At 41.0% G+C, this 16,829-nt stretch overlaps 1 protein-coding gene across 1 annotated transcript in view; it reads left to right on the plus strand.

Moving 5' to 3' along the window:
• Positions 1–14,493, plus strand: part of MAML2 (mastermind like transcriptional coactivator 2) — a 346,811-nt gene extending 332,318 nt beyond the window's left edge. Inside the window, exons 3-5 of the mRNA XM_046014867.1 lie at positions 1,461–1,664; positions 6,860–6,974; positions 10,698–14,493. Of these exons, the coding sequence (XP_045870823.1) occupies positions 1,461–1,664; positions 6,860–6,974; positions 10,698–11,713 (1,335 nt within the window). The 3' untranslated portion in view covers positions 11,714–14,493. The remainder of the gene's footprint in view (positions 1–1,460; positions 1,665–6,859; positions 6,975–10,697) is intronic.
• The last annotated feature ends 2,336 nt before the right edge of the window (positions 14,494–16,829 follow it).

Here is a 16,829-nt window from a genome sequence, read left to right on the forward strand (position 1 = left end):
ATACTAGTTCCTGCTCATTGTTTTGTTGAGAGGATTAAATGTGGTCAGTCATGGAATGCATTGAGGACGATGCCTGGTCTGTAATAAGGCTCAGTGTCTGGTCATCTTTAGGATTATTTTGTATCCCTTTGCTTTTGAGGTAGTTGGTGAGCTCTGTAGCCCCAGGAATTACTGAATAAGCCACATTGCCTATTTCTCGAGGCTGTGGACTTTTTTTTTTTTTAACATAGTAGATAACTAAAGAAAAAGGAGAAAAAAGAGAAGAGACTTTCCACAAAAGGAGTGTATACGACTGCTCATCAGGCATCATGAGAGCTGCTTTATCTTTTTAATCTCTTGTAACTTCACATAGTCCAGATGGGGAATGAAAGTTGGGTTTTATTGCTCTCATCATCCAATGTTTCTCAATGTTTCTCAAAGAGCATACCTTTGACCACTGAGTATTAGAATTTCCTGACCAGGAACCAGGAACCCTCGGAATTTCTGGAGCAAGGCCAGAGCATCTGTTTCCCCAGTGAACATCATCCAAGTGTGAGGACATTTGACTTAGGAATTGTATCATATCTAAGACTTGTTTCTGTGTTTTCTTGTATTTTTACATGTAAGCATGTCATTTCTTCCTTAATTAGATACATTCTTCAAGGTGGGAAGAGTTCTTGTAACCCCAATAGTATACAAGCCTGAACATGGCATTGGGAATTCATGAAAACATTTGGGTAGTTTAGCTTTCTGCCCTGCAGGGTCAATGCGTTAAGATCGGTAGAGACCTCGAGTTAGAAAAGCAATACCCAAGATAACTACTCTACAATGTTGTTTTTAATCAATACTTTCTCATTGTCGGTAGGGTGTTCTTTTACTGATTGATACACTGAAATTCCTGACTTCCTGATCAGGGAGCAAAATTGACAAGTCTCCGAAAAGTGAAGTCCCTTACAGATTTCAGAATGTTTGTAAAACAGAAACTCACAGGTCTTCCCTTCTTATCACTGAAAGCTCGGCCCCTTCTGACCAAAATGGTTACTCAACTTTTGAACATATGCATTAAAACATAATTTCTGTTACAGGATCAGCAATGATATGTGCTAGCTTTAAGGAAAAGGAAGAACTTGTTACTTTATGATGTGTTTGTTCCTGAGCAATTGAGAGGTTTGCCATATGTTTTTATGGTCGTTTTCTTTGAGGTTCCGTAAACACCTTCTGGAATTTGGAGGTTCCACCATCAGAGACATATGGGAGCATTTCCAGTGCCCTAATGTCATTAACCCAGCGGCTTTGGTTGTCATTAGACGCATTTATTTCTCCTACATTTAAAAGGCAATTCTCTGATCTCCAACTCATTTAAGCATGTTTGAGTTTAACAAGATGAAAAATGTTTGGAATCTAAGCTTATGATCTCTGTGCTACATTTTCCTTCTTTTAATTCACTGTAGCTTCCCCTGCCTCCTCCCTCTCTTCTTTAGGATCAACACTCTGTGGTCAGCCAGAACACAGGCCCCAGTCCAAGTCCCAACCCCTGCTCAAATCCAAACACCGGAAGTGGTTACATGAACTCCCAGTCATCACTGTTGAATCAGCAATTGATGGGAAAGAAACAGACTCTACAGAGGCCGATCATGGAACGGAAACAGCAGCTTCTCCTCCAGCAGCAGATGCTGGTTGATACGGTAAAACTCTCTCCTAATGTCTACTGCACGTACCTATTGATCTAACAGGGGGAATTCGTTATTTCCCCTTTCTGGTCACTGCCCTTTTCTCTGTGCCTACTTCCATGAGAGCAAGGAGAGAGTCCTGGCTATAAGAAAAGCTAATTCTATACATAAGTTATCATGCTGCAGGAAAAAAATAAAAAAGCACTTGATTTACCAGTTGCTGGACATTTGGAATGCATGGCACCCCACCTAACTAGCCCTGCCCAGCCCAGGAATGTTAAGAACCACCAACATGAGTATTTGGATCAGGCAAAAGGAGCCATTTTTATGCTGCAGCCCCGAGGGGCAGAAATTGTGGACAGAACTTTAATCAACTTGAATCCAAACCGATTTTAGAGGTAAAAGGAATTTCTAAAGCAGTTGTAAAAGCCAGCATGGAGTTTCAAAACTTAAGATTTGGCTTGCAAAATAAAGCATCTCAGAAGGGGGGATGTTTTTAAAGAAAACTGAGGATCTATTTCCAACTTTCACCATAGTTAAGTGACCTTAAAGAAAGGCAAGGTGGTTATTTCCCCAGCAGGACCCAAGCTCTAGTCAGGCTTCACCGTTACCTGCTTTCCCTACCGTGTCCTCAGACATATAGTCGGGCACTGGTTCAAACCCCTCCGGCCTCCAAACGCCAAGTTCTCAAGGTTTCATTCTCTCCCTTCAGACAATTGGGCCAAATGAAAGGAAAAAGGGGCAGAGTTAGCCATCTCCAGGTTGATAGAGTCAAGGTACAAAGAGATGTGACAAACAAAATAAAAAATGTTTATACTCAAGGAGCTTTGTAGTAAAAGTCAGAAATCTAGGGTGTGATGGGTGCTATCATTCATTCAGTAAATATTAATGGCTGTAAATAAGAGAGACCCTGTCTTTGTCCTTAAGGAGCATAGAGCCCACAGGGATGTGAAATAAATAGGCAAAAGGCAGGTGATTAAATGCTGTGATGTGGCAAATACTAGAAATGGTTTCAGCGAGTAGGTTTTATCTACCAAAGATCTGAAGGTGAAGTTGGTGACGGAGTAAAGAAGAGGGGAGCTTTCAGGCCGGAAGAACCAGCATATTCAAAGACTCGGGGACGATAACGTATACTGCATATGATATAGTGGATGGCAGCAGAGGATTAGGAAAATAATTGGCAAGGAGGCCAGAAAGGAGAGGCTAGAGCTTGATAAATTTACATTGTCTGAAAAGCAATGGCAAGGACTTTAAGGATTTGAATCAAGGAAGCCCCAAACTCAGATTTGCATTACAATAAAGTATGACCAGAGTAAGGGGAAAGGTAATGGAGCAAAGATATCATCCAGCCTGGAGAAATTAAGGCGAGTCTCCCAGAATAGGTACAATTTGACTTTGACTTTGACCTTGAAGACTGCAGGATTCTGATGGATAGAGTAGGTGAGGAGGGGCCAGGCAATAAAAGGTCCAGCCCAGGTATGTATTTATTGATGGGTTTGAGATTAAATTCTGAAATATTTAATTCACAATGAATGGGGGGAAATGGGAGGGGGAGACAAACCAGGAGACACTGAGGACTCTGAGAAACAGACTGAGGGTTTTGGAGGGGAGAGGGTGGGAGGTTGGGTGAGCCTCATGGTGGGCATTATGGAGGGCATGTATTGCATGCAGCACTGGATGTGGTGCATAAACAATGAATTTTGGAACACTGAAAAAATAAAATAAAATAGTATGAATAGTAACATAATCATTCATTAATTTTAAGGAATGACAAACGGAATAATTTCGGGGTCTAGAGTAGGTGAGAAGTAGTGAGGGACGAATAAGGAATAGTGAGCAATAAATTTACTGGTGACCTTGAGTACGGCCCTAAGGGGTAGGGGTGCCACGGACTAGATCACAAATCAACACAACCAATTTCTTCTGTAAGTCTTCTGTGATTCTGGAAACTTCAGCTGTCCCACCAACTCCCTCTCCTTTTTTTTTTTTTTATCTTTGTCAGCTAAATAGCTTAGAAACAAGGGCAGCAGGAGAGAAAAACATATACTCTAAGACTGACTCTCATCATTCCCATCAGTACTTCTCATGTGTTGAATTACAACACACAGAGGTTGAATTTCTGGATTTTCAGCTCTGATTCAAAGGCAAGGAAATGTGCCCGGAGGATGGTGTCCTGGCACGGGCTGAACTCTCCTTGGGCCCCAGTTGAGTCACCACTGAGACAGGTGCAAAGGGCAGGGAATGAGAAATGGGACTGCTGTTTTTGTGATTTTTATAAACCATTCACATTTCTCTTTGTTTGGACTCCATTGAGGGTGCCTGTGCTTGTTAGCATATCCAGGAAGAAGCAGTCTTTGATATGGCTTTACATTAGCATATGCTTTGTAGTCGTTTCCAGTCAGTTGGCAAGGCCAGAAAGGCGCCTAAATTGAGACATTTTCTCATGAAAGTGCGTCATCCTTACTCCCTGTTATTCTCTCACCTATGAAGCACAAAGAGGAAAGATGAGTCGAGTCATACGTAAGACTATGGGCATCATGATAACCAACACATTTTGTGCACCTTCTGTGGGCCAGGGGCTACACCAAGCTTTTACAGTGGTAAAGGATTAGTCCTTCTGATCGGAGTTATGAGGGAGGTCCCAGATCTATCTACATGTCAGATTTTGAGATGGCAAAACTGAAGCAGGACAGATACGCACAACAGAGATTATTTCTGTAGGGGGTTTTTCAGGTCCAGGTTATTGGGTTGAATTACTGGATCCAAGATCATGAGGCATTAGTTGAGAAGTTCAATTTCACATTCCGCAGAAGTAGTCTCAGAAAAGGCCTGTGAGTTTACACTTAGGCAGAATGGGGCGGTCATCGTCTTGCACAGATTGGGACTGGGAGCAGTCTGCCTTCCATGCTGCAGTCTGGCTTTGCTACTCCTGAGCATGCAGGGGTGACACAGCCATTCCCATGAATAGTCCATATGCCAGGCTATTAAATCTAACTCACTGGTGAGCAAGTAGTTCAAGAAACTCAGGTTTCCAGAGAGGTGTTGTTAACCCTCGAACAATCTAATTTAGCCCTCGGGGAAATAAAAAGTCAGTAAGTACATTGAATATACATAAAAATAAGTTCAGATTTGAGATCTAGTCCTTAATGGGGAACCAAGAGCCTGATCCTGTCTCTATCTCTATCTTTGATTCTGTCTCTCTCTCTCTCACACACACACGCACGTGCACCCATGCACAAATCCTGTTTACTTCAATATAAACAGCAGAAACACCTACTGACATAAAAAAATGATAAATGCTTTTGAAAGAAGAGAAGAATTCAGAAAGTCCCATGCTTGGCAAAAAAATAAAACTTGTCAGCTTGCACAATATTTTTCAACAGACAGGGTAGAACATCACCGCATTTGGGTTCATGGAACATCTCAAGCTGTTTCTTAAACATTTAGGGTTTAGGCAAAACCATAAAGACTTTCACCAACCACTTTTTTCCTTCATTTGTAAACCCGTATTTAAAAGAAATGTAATCCATATGTTTCTGATTCATTTACACTTAGCTCAACAAAATTGTGTTTTTTAGAAATTACTTGAAGCCCCCAAACCCCTGTGAATCTTTCAAGTTTTTTTCTTAGAAACAAAAATTTGAACTTGGTTTGTTGTTGTTTTAAGGAACTGAGAAGTACATGGTTCAAGTGGGATCTTGGGAACTTGGCCAGTGCACATTTGGCCTCCATCTAATTTATCCCTCTATCTTTACACAGTTTTCCGTTTATTGATTGTTCTCTTTCTACCTATGCCAGTTATGTCTATCTTTGAAAATGGAGGTTGCTTTGGGGTGCATATAATGCTACAGTAAGGCAATTCTAAAAACTTCCTGATCCATGTTGAGGAAGATTGATAAGAGTCCAGATTGATATGATGCTCACAGCCTGGCCATATTTGCTTTTGTCAGACATGAACCATCTGATAGGATACCAAGCTCAGATGGGGTTACTTGGAGACCATGATAAAATGAGGCACAATAAGGCCATCATAATGTGATCTAAATACAGACAAAAAGGTCACTCTGTAACCCACAAAATACCAACACCCCCTTTTGCTAAGTGAGCAACGGCTGCTTCTTTACTCAATGATAGAATCAACCTCACTTTGACAGCTTACAACCTAGAACAAATCATTGCCTTCTTAGACCCTCCCTAAATCATCCAATCAACACTCAAATCCTAGGATAGGTTCTTTCTAACACTCTAGTGCTGAAACACCCCAGGGTCCCCCCATGATGTGCGTTCTCCCTTGCTGCAATGAGTAGTAAACCCAGCAGGGGTGTTCCTGGTGGTCTTTGACTAAAGGCATTGAAAATATAAAAAGAACGTACCTATTTCCTCTCTTAGCGCCCAAACTCACCTATTCTAGAGATCTAAAGGTGGCTGATTCCAGAAGGAAGAAAAGAAGGGGGCCTAGGAGACTTCTGTGCTTTGAGAATGGGGCACAAAGAAACAGAGAAGCAAATACTGTATTGTGTGGCAGGGAAAGGACCAGAATCTTTGAGTCAGGATTCGATTTCTGTTCTACCACTCTGATCTATGGCAAGTTACTTGGCCTAAGGAAGCTTCCATTTCTTCATCTATTAAGTGGAAATAATTACTCCTATTTCAAGAGTGATTTTAGAAGGGAAAAATTGAGTAATATGTGTATAGTGCCCCCACCAATCCTGATAGATTATCCCCTAGCATCTCCTCCTCTCTAAGGTTGCCAGATTTAACGAATAAAAATATATAATTTCCAAGTGTTCTGTATTTTCTCTGGCAACCCTACTTCTATGCCTGCCACACTCCATGGGGCCAGAATTAAATAATAAGTACCGAAGCATCTCAGGTGTGCTACAAAATAAAACTAGAAACACCATATCAAAAATCTTAGGAATTTAGCTCTCCTTGAAATCTAATTGCAAAATAAAGAAAATGAGGTTAGTTGCTAGACCCAAAACACACACTGAGTGTTAAGGAGAGTTGGAATTATACTTCCACGCAGGAAATTTATTGAAATTGAAAAGACCCATCTCTGAAGTAACACTAGTAAATAAGGTATATGATTCACAGCTACGGCTGCAAAGTTGTTCTTGCAGACTGACTTTTTTGAATGACAGTCTATAAATGTTTACAAGTGAGAAAGGAAACATGCAACTTAATATGTTTTTATTTGTGTTTTCAAGGAGAAGATTGCTCCACAGGATCAGATAAATAGACATTTGACAAGGCCACCCCCAGATTACAAAGACCAAAGAAGAAACACGGGCAATATGCAGCCAAATGCTGCTCAGTATTCTGGTGAGTATTCTTAAAAATCAGTAAAAAATAGGGAGTCCTGGGTGGCTCAGTCAGTTAAGCATCTGCCTTTGGCTCAGGTCATGATCCTAGAGTCCTGGATCAAGCCCCACATTGTACTTCCTGCTCAGTGGGGAGTCTGTTTCTCCTTCTCTCTCTGCTTCTCCCTTCCTCTCTGCTTCTCCCTCTCCCTCTGCTTCTCCCTCTCCCTCTGCTTCTCCTTCTCCCTCTGCTACTCCTCCTCCCTCTGCTCCTTGCCCCTGCCCATGCTCTCTCTCTCTTGCTATCTCTCTCCCTAATAAATAGATAAAATATTTTTAAAAATCAGTAAAAATCATAACTGTAGAAGAAAAAAACTATTCAGTTTTTAACATCTCCTCCTCTCCTGCCTCATTTGGAAATCTTTCTTAGAATCCTGCACTAGTTCCCATTTAACTTTCAGATCAAGATGGAACTTGAGTGGTTTTTAGTCCTTTCTTCATTTCCTGCTGATTCTTGTCCTCTATTCACATATTTCGCTGCCTTCCAAATTACCTCTGAGAGTTCAAGAGAGCATAAATATTTTCTAACTCCTCAGTTTGACCATTCTCCTCCCAGCAAGGTATCCTGACCTAGATCATGTAAGGTAAGCAGACATTCCTCTCACTTGGAACTTGCATGAAGCCTGATCCACTTATCTCCACTTGTCCTCAGCGTGGCTGAAAGACAAGATGGAAGTTCCTTTGGAACATGGCTTCTTACACCATGGCCTATTGGTGGGTTCAAGGGAAGCTCAGAGTTTCGGAAATATAATACAAAATTCAATGTGGGTGTTTGGGCTTTTCTTTTCCCATTCTTATAAAAGAATCTCAAGGATAGCAGTCTCAGGCTGATTAGGGGGCTGCACTGTGTTGTCAGGGGTCCAGGCATCTTTTGTTTTTCTGCTCCACCTTCTTTCACAGGGAGCTTCCTCCCTAAGGGTCGCCTTGAGACCAACACACCACCATTCTTCGTCGTATTCCAGGTAGAAGGATGAAAGAAAGGAAGAGGTAGAATGCCCTCCCAAATGAGTCAGATTCTCTTTTCAAAAGAAGCTTCTTGAGGGGCACCTGAGTTACTCAGTCGGTTAAGCGTCTGCCTTTGGCTCAGGTCGTGATCTCGGGGTCCTGGGATCAAGCCCCGCATTGGGGTCCCTGCTCAGCTCAGCAGCCTCGCTCTCCCTCCGCTGCTCCCCCTGCTTGTGCGCTCACTGTCTCCCTCTCTCTCTCTCGCAAATAAATAAATAAAATCTTAAACAAAAATAAAATAGGTTTCTTGGACTCTTACCTAATAACTTCTACTTCTAGCCAGAATGTATTCATCTGGATCCCTCCATCACCAAGGAAGCTTGGGAAATATGGTTTTTAGCTGGGCATATTGCTGCAAAATCAACGGTCTGTTTCTAAGGGAGACGGGGAGACTGGATGCTTGGTAGGCACCTGCGAGTCCGTTTCACAGTACACATGGGGCTTTTCCTAAGGGTGGATCCTTGGCATCCAGTTGCCAATCCCCAAATGAATAAGAACCAGTACTCAGAGCATTGTACTTCCCATATCTTCTGAGACTGAAATAAGTGACAAGCACAACACAAACTCTTTTTGTCATTTTCTGCTTTAATTTCAGTGCAATAATAATCACCTTGCCCAGATGTTAACATTAGAAATGATGTATGAAAAGTGAATGGAACAATTTTTACCACATGTTAGGAACTTCTGAATACTAACTGTGATTACTATTTTGTGACCTTTATGGAAATTCTGTCTATTGTGGTTGTTTGAAACTATTGCTCTCCTCTTAAACCTTCTCAGGGCATTTTGTCAAAATAGAGGGCATCTACAGGGAATGATTTGTAAAACCTTTAAATCTGGGGCATCTGGGTGATTACGTTGCTTAAGTGTCTGCCTTCAGCTCAGGTCATGATCCCAAGGTCCTGGGATCGAGTCCCATGTTGGGCTTCCTGCTCCGTTGGAAGTCTGCTTCTCCCTCTGCCTCTCTCTCTCTCCCTTTCTCTCTCTCACTCTGTCTCTCGTGAATAAATTTTTAAAAATCTTAAAAAAAACTCTAATTTTTTTTCTCATAGCACTTTCATAGTGTCCTTTCCCTTCTCGTGAAACCCTTAGATATGAAGATGCTGTTGCTTACCCTTATCAGCTGTCTGTCAGCTTTTCACTATCCCAGCATCTCATACCCGATTCTGATCCCTCTTTATCAAGCTCTTCCTGCCCTCCCAGGGCAGGGCTGTGTGCTCAGTCTGGATATACAGGGAGATACAAGAGACCGTTCCTGCCTTTGAGGGGTCCGTAGTCTAGTGGGAGACATATTAAAACAAACAGCAAGGACTTCAGCTGTCAGGCTATATGCCATGCTAGTTATCCCCAAACAGTTCCAGGCTTCCCTAGAGCTACAGCTACAGCCATGTTCTTCTCCTACAGTGCTGTTTTGATATTTCCGTGGGGGTCCCATTCTCGTTTCTTAGTATTTCTGATTCTCTGGGCCTCCCTGCATCTGTGCAGGGGGAGTACTTTAAAAGAGTATCTTTTTCCAAGTTACATATTTAATTCAGTCTCTCATTTACTCATTCATTCATTCAATATCAAGCAAATACCTACTTTGCATTCCACTCGACTTAGAGAATAGGACAGTGAACTGAACGGGCAAAAATGCTTTCCCCCATGGAACTTACCATCTACCAAGCCCTTACTTTTTTTATCTTTCTGACATTCCATTTTTGCTTCTCAAGATGTCTCTCCATGATGACTTTGATTGCCCCAAGTCAGGAAGGTTTTAATGTGTTGACTCATCACTATCTGATATGTGGTGCCTCCCTAAAGGGCAGCCTACAATTGATGTTCCACTTCGAGGTTCCATAGATTTCCCAATACAAAAGCTAAGTGCTGAACAAAAGCTTCCAAGAGCAAATCCCGCTGGAAAGAGCAGGCTGGAGTATCAGGCAAAGCTCAATGAAGGAGCTTAGACTTTGGCCTGAGCTTTGAAGGAAAAGTGGGGTTCAGGGAGTAAAGAAGGGCATCACATGAAAGGGAACTGGCATGAGCAAAGGTGGCTTGTGGTATGTGGATAATAAAGCAATAGTAACTCTACCTCCGGGGGCAGAGGGCTTTCCACGTGGAAATCATCACTGGAACATGGACACCCTGAATTCCAGACGTTTAAAGAGATGGGAATTTTCCCTTTGGACACTTGGGGGCCACTCAAGGAAGCTTCTTGAACGGGGATGATGTGGATGAGTAACTGGACATGGTGTTCAAGGCCAGAGATGCGGAACATTAATCTAGCAGCCATGTATAGGATTCTTCCACACTTTCTACTCTGGGGTAACCAGTAGCCTGGATTGCACAGCAGCTGGTTAATCAAAATTCTAGTCTTTGGTCTTGGAACAGATAAAGCTAATTCAAAATGAAAGAAAGATTGACTATCACCTCCCCTCGGTGACTCCAGAAGAGGAGTAAAGTAAAACCTAAAAGCTAGAGCCATTTTATGCCTTTTTCTCTATATTATGTAAAATCTTGACCAAGGGATAACCTAGGGGATACTTGCCTCTCAAAGCTGTCTTAATCCTTTTATAAAAGATGGCATGATGGTTATTTCTATTTGTTTTATACCTGAAAACAGTTTCAGAGTGGATAAGTTATTGCAAATTGCTATAAAACCTGTGGTTATGAACTAATAAAATTATCTTCTCTTTCTCAGGTGGCTCATCTACTGTGAGTTTAAACTCTAGCCAGGCTTTGGCAAACCCAGTTTCCACACATACCATTTTGACTTCGAACTCCAGCCTCATGTCTACTTCCCATGGGACAAGAATGCCATCGTTACCCACAGGAGTTCAGAATGTGGGGATGTATGGAACTCTGTCTTGCAGTCAGCCTGGCACATACAGCGTCCCTTCAGGGGTGACTCCGCTGACCCAGCAGAGGAACCCAAACCAACTGATAGCAAATCCAAACAACCCTCTGATGCCACGGCAGCCTACCTTAGGAGCAAGTAATAATAATAACGTGGCCACTTTTGGAGCTGGGCCTGTTAGCAGTTCACAACAACTGAGACCAAATTTAACCCATACCATGGCCAGCATGCCAGCACAGAGAACGTCAAACGTAATGATCACGTCCAGCTCAACAACACCAAACTGGGCCTCTCAAGAAGCAACAACCAAACAGCAGGAAGTCCTGAAGTCCACGGCGGTCCGCTTCCCCACAGGGACGCCTGCAGCCTATACTCCAAACCAGTCCCTGCCACAGGCAGTAGGCAGCCAGCAGTTTTCCCAGAGGCCAGTGGCTCCTCCTAACCAGTTAACACCAGCGGTGCAGATGAGACCCATGAACCAAATGAGCCAGCCATTAAACGGACAAACCATGGGTCCACTGAGAAGTCTGAACCTCAGACCCAATCAGCTCAGCACACAAATATTGCCTAATTTGAACCAGTCAGCAACAGGGTTGAGTCAGTCGAGGACAGGCATAAGCCAGCCGCCATCCCTGACACCAGGCAGTTTCCCTTCACCCAACCAAAGTTCCAGGGCTTTTCAAGGAACCGACCACAGTGGTGACTTAGCTTTTGACTTTCTCAACCAACAGACGGATAACATGGGCCCTGCCCTGAATAGCGATGCTGATTTCATTGATTCCTTATTGAAGACAGAGCCTGGTAATGACGACTGGATGAAAGACATCAATCTTGATGAGATCTTGGGAAACAACTCCTAAAGGAGAAGGGGGAGACAATTAATAAACTCCACACACTAAAAGGCAGTATTTTACAAGGATGCTGTAAAGGCCAAACTTTTGACTTTTAGTTGGACTACATGAAGATACTTGGCTTACACATGGAAGCAGAAAGTAACTACAGTGCTTGGTTCAAATGGTTGTTTTAAGTCTCCAACCCAAAAGTAAAATCTTGGGGTCACTTCCCTATCTAAACTCCAGGGCAGAGTATCCAGTTTGCCCAAACAGAACTGTGATGCTGACGTGTAATCAGTTGTGTAAAATAGGCTTCCCGAGCTCCTTTTCTCCCTGAAAGAAAAGTAATAGAGCTTGTCGCTTGTTAAACCCCACATCATACGGAGGTACCAGTTCCCAGCAACAAGCAACAAATTCCTTCGTTTGCTCTAATAGGTAGTCAGTGTGGTTTAATCTTTCCACTCTTGTCTTTTCCTTTAGTTTTCCTAAAATGTCCAGGGTAGATTGGGATGTTATAGGTTTGTTTGGAGTAACCAAACAGTGCTGCAAGTAGAGGAGAGCCCGAGAAACTAGAGAACATCCAATGGATCATAGAGTTTCTTCCCCAGATTCACCTCTCACTTGGTCAGTTTTCCCACATACGCCATACTTCAGCAACATGCCGTGTCCGGTGGTGAGACAAGATTGCAGAGCTCTCCAACTTTATTTGGGTTTCCACAACCCATTCCCGAGTCCATTTCCAAGTCTTAGATACAATCACAACTTGTCCTAATCATGCTGAAATATTGGTGCATACCTGTCTGCATCAGATTTCACTATTTCAAAAACAAAACATCCCACTGGACATGGCTACAAAGGAGATTTATCTAGCCACAAATGACCTGGGGTGTTGCTTATTGTGATGACGCCTGCTGGTTAGTTCCCATGTTGAGTGAAATTAAGCCTTGTCTTCCCTGCTTATTTTGATGACCAGAGACTGATTTGTAAGAAAACGGAGAGAAGAAGGTATCTTGTTTTGATTGGAGATAAGAAACAGAAGATCAGGACAAGAAATGGTGGGTATGGTTGGGTACAGATCTAGTTGACAGGGTTTGAAGGAAAGCATAATTGAGAGAGAAAACAACCTGTCCTGATTTGGGCATATTTGGGTGAACAGCTAAAGAGAATGTGATCCATTCCAGTAGCAATGTATCCATTCTTGGCTCCCTGATGTGATGTATCGTCACCACACGCTAGATGGACCTGCGTATCCAGTTTCTCCCTCAGGGCTGAGCACTGTATCAAACAAAGAGTTTTTGTTTAGTCCTGTCACCTCAGAACCCACACACAGATCAGCTATAAAACGGAGAGGACGTGTGCTGATTTGGAATGGATGCAAAATATCACTATCATTTTCCTCATTACGGAAGAACATAAGTTATCTTCAGCCTTTTTAGGTATACACCCGTGTAGTCAATTATCAGATGTAATTTAACTGGACTCATTTAATAACTAAGTCTTTCAATATCTGTTCTAAAAAAAAGATCATATTTTGAAAGTTCTACAAAGCCCTCTGTCAACCTTTAAACTGTCTAGAAGCACTCTTCTTCTTTTATACAATACCAACATCACCGGTCCGGAATCTTTTCTGTGCTAGGTTGTAAATATGAATAAATGACTTCTTTTGTAAACTTTTGTAAAGAATATTTTGGTAGAAATACTTAAAACATATTCTTTGGGTTATATTTATACATATGTGAAATAAATATACTATCAAAAGGTTATATTTTATACAAAAAGTAAATTGTTACCTTTTGTATGCTAATATACAAAGTTTTGTATAATACGATGGTTTATTTTTAGCTCTACACTTAAACCGTAAGAGGTCAAGTGGGAACTTTTGAAAACTATCAAGAGGCTTGTGTGACAAATTTATATTCTGAAACCTCAAGAACAAAGCATTCCAGGTTTCAATTTTTTCTTTTTTTTTTTCTCTCCCAAATTATTTTTAAACCTTTAGTTCTTTTGTCTTATTTGATCCTACTGCTGTGCACATTGTATTGGTCCTTGTTGCATGTGGTCTACTGTGTGTTTTCCCATTTTATAAAACAGTGTTTCTCCATGCAAAAAAAGGAAAAAAAATGTACATATAAACACTTTTATTTTATGACTCCTCCATGTTACTGTACATAACGGCCAGCACTTCCCAGTTACACTCCTGTGATTCAGCTTTTCTCTACCCTAAACATAAATAGTATGTTTTGTAGTAGCTATCAAATTTAAGAGATAAAGCAATCAGAATGTTTGGGTTTTCTTCTATCTTAATGTGAATTTCATAATTAATGTCTATTTATTCAGCTATTCATTAAAATACAGGATTCTTTGGGGAAAAAATGGTGTAGTCTATAGTTTCTGTTTTTTGGCAGCCTATGACCAAAGATGACGTAATTTTCCTGAAAGCTGAGATGATGACAATTTGATAGACAGAATGTGGCTAAAACTTTAAGATTTACAATGTAAAAGCTATTGGAATCCAATCTCCCATTTATAGAGATACCAGACTACTTAATTGTTGGCATTGTTTATCATTCTGACATATTATTACAGAAGGTAGAAGTCATTTTTCTTTTTTTTTTTTAATTCAAAGACTAGAAAGCAGTTTAGGCAAATAATTCATTCTTGGCTTTGTGTTAAGCCCAATGAAGATAAATAACCCTGCTCTAAGTGAATGCACTAACCCTACTTGCATTACTGTAACTGCACCCATGACTGTAAAGATTTCAACTTGTAAAACAAGGATTTTGTATTGTGTGTAATTTCATGTGTTAAAAAATAGTTTCAAAACATTTGGAAGTGGTTCTCTTGTATGAAATCATGCTTTCAGTCACCAACAATATTGTTGCTGTATCACAGCAAGTTCGGAGAACTATTAATAGTGATGGGCAGATTTATTCTCTGGGAAGCTTCTCCTACTAGTGAAATGTTGCCTAGTCTCCTTTCAATGTTCATTGAAAGTCCACATAGAAGGCTTGTATTAAAATCCTATATGCACAGCACCACTAAATACCGAAGACACACTCCCTAAGCCTCAGGCATGGTGGGCCTTTGCCTGGGCACTTGTTTAGGCCAGTCTGAGTGAACACAAAGCCAGGTGAACACAGCTTCACGGGAACACATTTACACATTCCTTTTTAAGAGTCAAAGAGGTTAAGAAAAAGGTGGGAGGAGGTGATGGGAATCATTCCTACCAAGGTTCTTGCTCCCCTGTTGAAGTACGTTGCTGCGGTGCCATTGTCCCTTCCCCCTGCCGGAAAGATGTGTGGCATTATCCTCTTTACTTGTGTTATTCATGGAGCAATGATAAAATTGACATTCTGTATGGTCCCTGTCCAGTGACTCTGAAAAGTTCGATAGTAAAGAATGAAAATCAACATTGATAAAAATAAAGAAAATGCACACAAATTAAGAGAAAGAAATATGTAATTCTAAAATTGCCTATGAATCCCAGTACGTACCCTTGGAAGTAGACTTGAGAGAAGAGATGAGAGAGTAGAAACAAGTACAAATAAACCAGGAGCTCTGCTTCTTCCCACACTGTTGACAAAGGCAGTTCAAATTCTTAAACATTTTATCTATTTCCATTTGCTGTCTCTGTGACTATTGTTTCCTCACCCAAAAATGAGAACATGGGGCTGAAATAGCTCCATATTCTTTTTCAATTCTAAAATTCTGATTGTTTTTTTTTTCAAAGCTAAATAGAAAATTAACCTCAAAAAAAAAACCTCAAATAGCATTATAATTTTTAAACTAGAGAAATCACTGTTCAACCTTTTGAAAATCCTCAGGTTTTCAGTCAACTTTACTTCACAAAGCAGCCATCTCCTTTAAAATTAAAACAGGAAAGAGAGAGCTCCTCATAGTAAGCTATAACTAGACTGTTCACAAACAGGCAGTGTCGATGATGAGCCCACCGACCAAATACAAATCAAGTCCTAAAGGTTGAAAGCTGGAATGTGATATTAATAGGTCATTTTCCTGTGAGTTCATAGAATTTCATAAAGAAAACTTAGCCCGCTAGAAAGAAGGAAACCAGTACTTTGAATAGTGTCCACCATGGGTATGTATTAATAAACGTTTGTGAGTTTAAATGATAGTGTAACATCTTTTAAATATACGTTCTAAGTTGCTATAATAGACAAAGTACAGGTAGTGGCTAGGACCAACGTCATTGGGAGCTTTAACATAACTAAAACATGGTATCATGGGAGTTAACAAAACACACTGACTTTAGATTTTTAAAAACATAAGCTGTAGTCACTGCCTTGCATGCAGTAATAATAAGAGGATTGGGGCACTTGGCTGGCTCAGTTGGTGGAACGTGCAACTTTTGATCTTAGGGAGGTGAGTTCAAGCCCCATGGTGGCTGTAGAGGTTACTTAAAAATAAAAATCTAAAAAAAAAAAAAAAAGAAAGAAGAAGAAGAGGGTTTTTGTTTATTTACAGAAATAGCCTTTAAGTTCTCTTTTAACCAAATTTAAGTCATCTTCAGCTCCAGAATATGCATGAGCATACTTTTTAAAAAATAATATTTAGGGTTCTTTCTGCATATGGGAGTGAAAGAAGAAGGAAAAGAGAAAGAGGGGGGAAAAAATCTCAGATAGGCTTAGGGAAAGAATTCACTGGTTGACACAACTAAAAAGTTTACAAGGTAGTTCTGGGTTTAGGCACAGCCAAGTCCCGCAGGTAAACCATGTCATCAAGAATTGGCTCTTTTCTGTTTCTCACCTTTGCTTCCCTGTGCCTTAATTCCATTCTCAGGCAGGCCCAGCTGTCATGGTGGCAAGACGGTTGCTAAAAGCTCCAGGCTTACATCCTCACAGCTCCAAGTCCAGCATAAACAATAACGAATGCTTTCCTTTCAAGAAATTGAGCTTTGCATCTCAACAAGCTTTGATTTGGCTAAGAAGAATCAGTGTTCTAATTGGCCAGGACTGAGTCAAATGCTTTTCCCTGGAGGCAGAGTTAGTGATAATACCACCAAACCATATGAACTCAGAATGGGAACGAGGTGATTTCCCCAAGGAAAATCAGGTTGCTATTGTTGGAGGTTAAAAAGAAGGAAAGAAAAGAAGAAAGGAAGGACAGGAGGGAGGGTGAGAGAGAT

This window comes from Meles meles, chromosome 8, assembly GCF_922984935.1.
Source record: "Meles meles chromosome 8, mMelMel3.1 paternal haplotype, whole genome shotgun sequence".
Taxonomy (NCBI): Eukaryota; Metazoa; Chordata; class Mammalia; order Carnivora; family Mustelidae; genus Meles; species Meles meles.